This window comes from Phaethon lepturus, unplaced genomic scaffold, assembly GCF_000687285.1.
Source record: "Phaethon lepturus isolate BGI_N335 unplaced genomic scaffold, ASM68728v1 scaffold10260, whole genome shotgun sequence".
In the NCBI taxonomy this organism is placed as follows: domain Eukaryota; kingdom Metazoa; phylum Chordata; class Aves; order Phaethontiformes; family Phaethontidae; genus Phaethon; species Phaethon lepturus.
This window is the reverse complement of record NW_010509811.1, coordinates 28538-37705: the sequence shown is the minus strand read 5'-3', so window position 1 is coordinate 37705 and position 9168 is coordinate 28538. Positions and strand designations below refer to the sequence as shown.

The 9168-nt window shown below is 38.9% G+C and overlaps 1 protein-coding gene across 1 annotated transcript in view; it reads right to left on the bottom strand.

Moving 5' to 3' along the window:
• Positions 1-507: 507 nt before the first annotated feature.
• LOC104620234 (cadherin-18-like) overlaps positions 508-9168 on the bottom strand; it is a gene marked incomplete at both ends in the record, with an annotated part of 33571 nt that continues 24910 nt past the window's right edge. The window contains one exon of the mRNA XM_010286427.1: positions 508-644. Coding sequence (XP_010284729.1) covers positions 508-644 — 137 coding nt within the window. The remainder of the gene's footprint in view (positions 645-9168) is intronic.

Genomic DNA, 9168 nt, shown 5'->3' with positions numbered 1-9168 from the left:
TGGCCTATTAAAAGGCCAGAGGTGTACCCTGATAATCAGCAACTACTAGGCACCTGTCAGATATAAATTAATATCGGCATATTCAACATGCAATTAGCTAAAATATGTTAATAGCAGATACAAGAAGGAAGGATGAATTTCTCAGACAGTACTATATGGTGTTAGCCTCTAAGATATATGAAATATGAAACACAAACGGGACAAGCTTTCATTTTAGGACGCTGAATGCCTAGAACTGTTCCTGGGGAAACTGGCAGTCTTCTATCACATACAGAAAAACATTTTAAAGTTACATAGGTGGAATCACATAGGCGTGTCAGGTTTTGTTATTTGTCCTGTGGAATTAGGGAATTTACACATACAGAGAAAATTCTCCTTTATCCAAACTGCCTAAAAAAACATGGTGTTTAAAAGAATGTGACATCTCAAGATAGTGTTTCTTAAAATATGAGAATTATTATCTTCCAGTCTAATTTTTTTTAACACTGTGCCCAATATATTATTTACCTATCTCAGAAGCAGCCACTGTAATGTTGTACCAAGGTGTCTCTTCTCTGTCGAAGATCTTAGCAGTCTTAATGGTCCCAGCACTAGAATCAATGGTGAAATACCTATCTTCTTCTGTGTTATGATCAATGAAATATCTATGAAGAAATAAAACAATAAATATATATTCACTGTAGGACGTATCAACCGAAGTCACCGAAAGCTACATAAGAATATTACTTTCAAGCTTTTAAAATCATAGAAATTTTTAAAAACATGCTATGAAAAGTTCTGTGCTGTGGAGTCACCCAAAGTAAGACCATATTTCATTTCTTTTGTAATGTTACGTTTCTTTTGATACATAAAAAGGTTTCCACTGTGAGTCATAAAGATTGCTAACAGGTGATACTTTACACAGCAGTATACAATCCTGTCAAAGGTAAGTTAAACACACATTTTGACTCAAAAATCACAAAATGGAAAGGCAGGAAAGAAAAAAGAAAGATATCGAGATGTTATTCTTCCGCTTATTTCCTTGTCACTGCGAACCAGTGTGCTCAGTCCTTGCACCTGTTTTGAAGCAGGTCTCTTTGACATGAAGTTGATGACATGATGACACAAGCTGTTTTGAACATAACCATTACAGAGACTAGTAGAAGAAACGGCGGATTCCCAGAGCTGCAGCTGGCACTAGCCTAGGAGCAGAACTAAGCAGCCCTGCTTAAATCCCTTGCCTTCTAGGCATTTTGCCTGGCAGCGAACGTAAAAGCCTTGTAGTCGGTAATGGAAACACAGGGAGGTTTTGTGTTCACAAAATACGAGACTGACAAGACATTTCTTCTGAAAGCCAGAATCATTTACAACAGCTTTTAACAAATGAAGCAATTACAGACCCCTACTAAGCCTTCTTCACTAACTTCAGACTTGATGAAAAAAATAAGGAAAAAGATTCTAAATCTTTTATATACCATAATTGTTTTTCCTGATAATTTGTCAGCCCTGCTTTCATTCTGTGAAGGTTTTAATATATGGAAGCTATACATAGGTCAAAATGATTTATTGTCCCATCCGATTGCTCTTATTTCTACATCACCAAAAGCGTAATTGCCAGCTAATAAAAAGAGTGGTGCACATAAAGGCTGCCAAGCTCAAAAAAATTAAAAATAATTTCAGTTTTATTTCTCTCACTATGTACTTATTTAGACTATTTGTGGAAAGGAAAAACAAACAAGCAAACAAACATTTTATTGAATGATATTTTAAAGTAAGACATGACACGTGAAAAAGCAAAGGAAATAAAGCACTAGAGGAGGAGGTAGCAATTTGAGTGAGTCACCTTAACTGGTCAAAGGATAGGCCACTGAGTGGAAAAGCCAGCTAGGACTTGATGACTTAGGTTAGATCTTCCTTCTTGGAGAGAATCTGAAGCCACCTCTCCCACCTGGAAAAAGTATTCTACATCTGCCTTACAATATGCTATTTTGGCTTGTGGCACTCAAGATTTTCTTTACATGCTTTCAGTATTTTCAGCAATTGAAGAACTGTAGGTCAGGCACTGGAAATCAAAGCCGCTAAAGTTAGGCTGGAAAATCTTTCCTTCTTGGGTTCTCTGTGTCTTTCTTTCCAACATTGTGAAGACTGAAACAGCTCCCATATGACCATGGGAACTGTTGGAGACACAGCAGACCTCAGTTCCTACCCATTTTAGGTTTCTCAGGAGTAAGATTTAACTTGCTGTCTCCCATCTGAGTTATAGTCAGAACCTATGTGAGGTTCATTAACTACCAACACCTGAGAATATCTCATTCTAAAATACCCCAGAAATACTCAATAAAGACACTTTGGATGTGCAAGATGGCAGCTGAAGTGGCTTCAAACAGGTAACAGGCTCAAACTGTCTCCATATTGAAAGTGGACTGGTTATATAGGGGATGGGGCAACCACTTTTAAGAATTTAAGTTGGGAAATATTTTTTCAGAGGACATTGTTTAATCAGTGTGTCCCAGATTAGGTGAAAAAATCAAAACAAGTGATGCTGTCAGAAAAAGAACAACAAAAAAAAAAAAGCTGAATTTCTAATTGCTGAATCACAGTAAGCATTGCAGACACAATTATGAAAGTTGGTATGTTCAGTAAACTCAGGAGATGAATTAAAAGAAAACTCTTGACCAACATTCATCAGTCACTGATCATGACATGCTGAATGTTACAGCTAGCCAAGAAAATTTATGTTGCTTTTGAGGAATATTGGAATCCTCTGAGGATCCATTACAAAACAAACAAAAAAGGACCACACAACTATCCTGCTGGCATTATTTTATGTGGCAGCATTGGTCCTAGCCACACCTCTTTATCTGGGAATCAGTATTTGCTTTTCAATTTCAGAACAACTGATTTTTCCAGTGTCTCTGCAATGCACAGATTTTTGGGTTCTCCAAGTGTTTGTTATGGAAATGTTTTGAAAGATTGTGCTAGTATCAGTGGAGAAGTTGTATCTCCTATGTGCACAGCTAGCCTTACCTTTTCCAATTACAAAAACTTTGGAGACAGAGTGGTATCAACCTCCAAAAGTCCATAAAGCTGCCATGCTTGCCATGGAGTTGTGTTAAGATTTGAACTTTGTACAGAAGACACAAGCTTCAGGTGGAGAAATGCCCCCATGCCCTATACCTTATGCTTGGCAGCATAGGAAACCTGAGCTACGACAAATAGTTGGAACGTCCTGACTATACTACAATTAAGGCAGAAATAATGAATGTTTGGTTGTGTTGGGCAACGGACAGTGCTCATATACACAAGCATCTTTTACATGATGAACTAGGATGCTGACAGCGGAAGCATAGGAAGCATAATTGTCCCTCAATTTTCTTGGAGACCTTAGCAGGACCCTTTACTGGTAAATCAGGTATGCCATGGTAAAATTTAATTCCTTCTCTCCTACTACAGCCTTGTTTTTTTTGACTCTAGGGTTCTCCTGATAATGACAAGAATTAGTTGCTGAAAAAAAATATGCTTCACTGACCTTTTCTTATGGAATATACTGAAAATCAAAAACAATTTTTAATAAAAGAGTCTTATCCCTGTAAAAATTTATTACTGTGGACATTGGTAACTTATTACCAACATCAGGCACAGTGATTAGTCTGTGAGTCAGTATCGTGCTGACCACATAACCACAAAAATAGGTTTATTCAATATTTGTGAGTCAGTATGGTGCTAAGCACATAACCACAAAGATAAGTTTATTTAGTATTTGTAGACAGTAGTTTACAAATAGACAGCATTTCAAACACAGCTTAAGTGAGAAAAAAAACTTAAAGCAGTAAGAATACTCAGCTGCTTTTGTGTGTGTGTGTGACATAATATTACCTCTCCCTCTGTGAGTACAGAACAAAAACCAACAAATATCTGTGCCAAATATGAAACTTGTGTAGAAAAACTGAAGTTTGATTCTTTTATGAATTGACTACTTTCATTTTCATAGGCATATAGTAAAAGCTGTTCTTTTTTTTTAATATGAACACCTTTTTCTAAATCAGTTATTTAAATATATTCTATAGAAGCTTAAAGCTCTCAGTTTAAAGAACTCACTATTGGATGAATAATTTCAATTGTATTTTCTGTGTCATTAATGGAAATAAAGTGATCCTGAGGTAATTTATTGTACTAACACTTTTACCTCCAGTGATGCTAGAAAAATGAAAAATGTTTCTAATTCATCCACAGTAGCACTTCACGTGCTAACTTTTGCATATAGTTACAGACATATTTAAACATTCACCGTTTGACAGAATTCTTTTTGATCATGAAAAAATGAATGGTCTTTTCTTAAGCTTTCTTATTATTATAACGTTCAGTTCTCCTCCATTACTCCAGATTCTTCCTTAAAACTGCTTTGTGCATCATATCTAACGCGGCCATTTGTACTGCTGTGTTTACCAACTTTCATGAATATCTCAGTAAAACAAGTTAAAAGACATTCCCACACAGTAGAAGAACTAGGAATGCTAGTCTAAAGCATTGCTCCCGAGTGCTCTAAAAATATTTTGTACAAGAAACTCCCTTGTTAGAGCCACTCATTTTTGTCTGAATTTATTTCCTCTCATAAAAAATTTACTTTCAGCTAGATAATAGTGGCAACAAAGATATCCATACGCTTCCCCTCCACCTCTACTGAGCTGCTTTTCAATGCTTTGTCTAGGCCACAAAAAGCTATAGTGAAAGTTCTGAATTTCAAGGGGTTACTTCAAAAGTGAATTTTCACCTTAATTCAGTTAACTGTTTCCTCTTACTTAGAATGCGTTCATTTAAAAATGAATTTATAATACTCATTGCTGGTATTTGTTTACAGTCATTTACACATGACAATGCTGTGTGAATTAGCATACTTTTAGCCATTAAATCATCACAGCTGAGTTGCATGGCACATATTAATAAAGAGACTTAGTAACAAGACATGCCTAGGTAAACAGCTCTCCACAAACTGTTTACATCCACACCAGCAACAGAAACCAATCTTAAAGAAACCACATTAAAAAGGATCATGAATATAGAAGACCTATTAGTCGCACTACCTAAAGAGAATCTGAAGGAAGTTAAATATCAAAACTCAGTCCTGCTAGCACTGGGAAATGTAACATGTGCTACTTTTTTTTTAGGCAGAGTCACTCAACAGAAGGGCATTCCCAGCTTCCATCCATGCCCTTATTCCTGCTTTTGCCCACAGCAAGCCCCTGGCTCCTGTGACTTCATTTCTCACTTCCTGTCTTTTAGTGAAGCAGGGGTTCAGCGACAACGGATATTCCCACCATTTTTATTGAAAACTAAAAGCATTTGCATGAATGAGGAAATGAATATATATGCAAGATATATATGCAAGAAGGGCACTGTAGACATATAAATCAGTTTGCGGTATTAAAGTAGTCAGGCTCTAATAATACAGAGAATGCTTAAAAATGGAGAAAGTTTTAAAAGGTGTTAAAGGAGTTCAGAAACAGTAATGATTTCCAAACATTTTAGGAGGGCTTCTGGAGCTAAAATGCATGAGCATTTTCAGAATATCTCTCCCTAAATTATTCAGTCTTAAGATAGTATTAACATTAGTTTGTCACTTGACAGACAAGTGGCACAGGCTATTATTATCCCAGTATGTCTCTCTCTAGCTACTGTGTTCTAAGGAAGAGCCTTGAGTGTGAGTTTTTAAATAGTTTTGAGGTTTTAATTTGTCTTTTTTTTTTCTTTAATCATGCTTCAGCTTAACCTTTCATTATGCTATTTTTATTTATTACCCTATTTACCAACTGCAAAGAAGAACTCTGTTACAAATTTCCACCCTGGCTACAAACCTGCTATTGCTAACGGACTTCCAAAGCTGCATTTCAGGCAGATGTGGATTCACAGGTCACAGTACTTCTTTGGGCCTTTGCATACACAGGTAAATAGCCAGTTCCCCAGTAACAAGTGAAACTGGTTACAAAGAAACACTTAAAGTCATGGGAAGAGGACAGAACCTCAGCCAAACCAATTACACCATCTGAAGACTTATCACTTAGAAATCAAATGCCATTATAAGGAAACCTGCTTAGAAAAATTTAAGCAAATAAACTTTTCTCAGAAAGAGATGCTCAGACTCAAAGTATAGATATTTTTTTTTCTTTTAAAAAAATACCTCAGAAGAAGTGTAAGCAACAACTGCACAGGCTGAGGGAGGGGAGTATACCAGGATGAACAGTGAGAGAACCGATCAGCTGCAACTCTCTGTGTTTGGCCAGCTGGAGAGCAAAAAGAAATGGCCCGTGGTGGGACATAAGTCTGATGTATGCCTTTTATATTCTCTCTTCCTCCTGACAGCAGCACTCCTCATGAGCCTGGGAACCAGCAGCATTCCCTTGAAGCCAAATGAGGTGGTGAGGAGATATTCTGTTGCCATGACTGTCTTGCACTACACTACCTCTCTTCCAGGGCCAAGCTATTTCCCCGTAGTTCAAACAAACTTCTCCAGGAGAAAAAAGAAATTGTGAAGTGTGAGTCAGAAGTCAGATGCCAAAACAGCAGGTAACCAATTTTCTCCCTGCAGTGTGTGTGGTAGATTAAGGAGAGATTAGACGTCCCAGAGCTCCTCAGCAGAAGACTACTACCGAGAACTACAGCCTTCAACTGTGCTTTCCAGTTGTGAAAACGAAATACATTTGAAGAGAGCCTGGGGAAGGTAATCTCTCTGGTTTACCATTCCTTTGCTTTTTCCCCGCCCCCCCCCCGACAGGTATTAGCCTAACTTTGAAAAAAATACTGCTCCTTTCAGAGCACTCACAGGAATTCAGTTTGATACACTCTTCCCATGGAGTCAGCTCTGGCGCTGGCTGCCAACCAACATCCACCAGCTGATCAGCAGCAACTTCTTGTCTCCCACACAGGACTCCTGGCGCACCATGCAGGGCCAAGTCTCAGCGCAGCAGAAGTGGCAGCCTGCCCTCTCCGTGTCCTGGCGGATGAGGCGGATCCCGGGAGGCGCGGGGCAGTTGCAAGCGGCGTACCGCTGCCTCCCAGCAAAGCCCCTGAGAGGCAGCCACCACTGGTTTGCATTCCACACAGAAGTTGGCTTCCCGCTCCCGTTCTATTCCCATCCCCTATGCATTGCTGGCACACCGCTCACCTTGGACACTGGAAAATGGGAATGCTGTTCAATTGAAGGAAATGAGATGTTTCTGTACACCCATCTTTTCTAGCCGACCATTTCTGTCTGCATGTGTTAACCACTGATCATCTTCTCTCGCCGATTCTGCCAGTAAACATAGGCTAGGAACAGCCCGCACCCTCAGAGGCATAATTCAGAAGTCAAAGCAAGATAAAGGTTTGTCTTCTTTTCCTGACTTTGTGAATCTCTTCAGAGGATTACAACTGTCCAAATGCATTTCAAGTGGATGTGTTTATGGCAGAACTGTTATACTGAAGTTGCTTTGTATTCAGAGAGATTAACATTCAGATTCCAGTGCTGCTAAGAAATAAAGTGCAGTCAGTGTTACATGAGAATCAGTTTGTTCCTAAAAGGTTTACCAGCTAAATAATAGTATCCTACGTACATATTATGGTTTTTTCCTCCTCGTATTAAAGACTAAGCCTAATAAAATCGATAGATTTATGCCTATTTATTGAAGTTGAATGGCTGTATCAAAAGACTACATTACAGAGATGTTCATATATGAAGGGCAACTCCTAAAACCACAAAAGAATTTTAAATACTGGAGGCATTCTGAAGTCAGTGGAAATTATGGAAACATAAAGATGATGTCCTGGCATGAAAAAAACAGGCTCTCAGAGTCACCATATACAGATGATCTGTCAGTTTTTTCTCTCACAGCTCTAGCTGAGGGATGGAGGTGGTTCCGGTTGCTGTGAGATTTTGACCACCGTCCCAAACTGGATGCTTCCTAGTCAGAACAGCTGCCAGAACAGCTTACCAGTTCCTGCAGAGAGACATGTCCATGTTAGTGGGAGGTCTGGGACACATAGCTTGACAAGAATCAAAAGTAATGAGAGACCTCAGGGAAAAAATCAGCAACAGATCTCTCACCTCAACACTATAAAGAAATGTTCTGAAATAGTTCCTCCCTGTGAAGACAAACAGTGAATCTGAGAAGAACTTGGAGAAAAACTCCCTTCTGTCTCCACCCATTCAAAATAGGGTGTTCTTTTTTTATTTTGATTGACTGACAATCTTGCAGAAAGGTTACTGGAGGAATACAGAGAGCAAACAAATGCAGGATGTGAGATGGAGGAGGAGGATACAGCTCTTCTCTGCCAGCTAACTGTGAGCCATTCACATACCCTGGGAAGATATTAGTGCGTCTCTGTAGGTGTTGATCACAGGGTTATGACAGTATCATGCTTTGAGGGTCTAAGCAGAGTGCTTTGCCTCCACAAGCTCAGGGCTGGCAGGATCCAGGGGGAAAGTTCCCCCATCAGGCATGAGTGGGAGGGACAGTCGCTCTACACGTTGGCACTGATCTCAGCAGGCTGCCCTAAGTGCAGCTAACAAAGCATCCTGTGCGCAGGATAGCAGAAAGCAAACTGACCTTGTTCTACTTACATGACATTCAAAGAGCAAGTAAGATAAATGAAAACAACTAGAAGAAGAGGCCTTTAAATTTTCCAGCAGGGGATCCATCTTATCCCCTCTCACTGCTGACAGTAGCGGGGAGTGGTGCAGAAATGGATACTGATCTCACAGGACAGGAAGAAAAGAAAATACTTAAAAATACAAATTTAATTTTCAACCCTGCCCCAATCCCCTCACACAGCTCTCTCCTGCACCTCCTTTCACTTAATATGCTGATACTGTATGACCAAAATTTGAGTGACTGAGTTTGAATCATAAGTTCAAGTTTTCTTCTATCTCTAGTAAATATAAACTTTACATCAGAAAAATAGTCTATTACCAGAGTCTTCCACAACACTTTATGTCTTTAATGTTCTCAGAAATAATAACAGGAATACATGAAACACCATGGGTATGTTCTTTAATCTACATGTGAGCATTCCTCTTAAAATACTCCTTACTGAAAATTAACTTGACTTTCTAAGGGCTGATGCCAGAAAGTATTTAACTTATGTCTATATTTTACTACCAATGCAGCAGAAGTTAAAGTAAGTTTTTCTGCCTGATGCAGCAACTGAAGAACCATT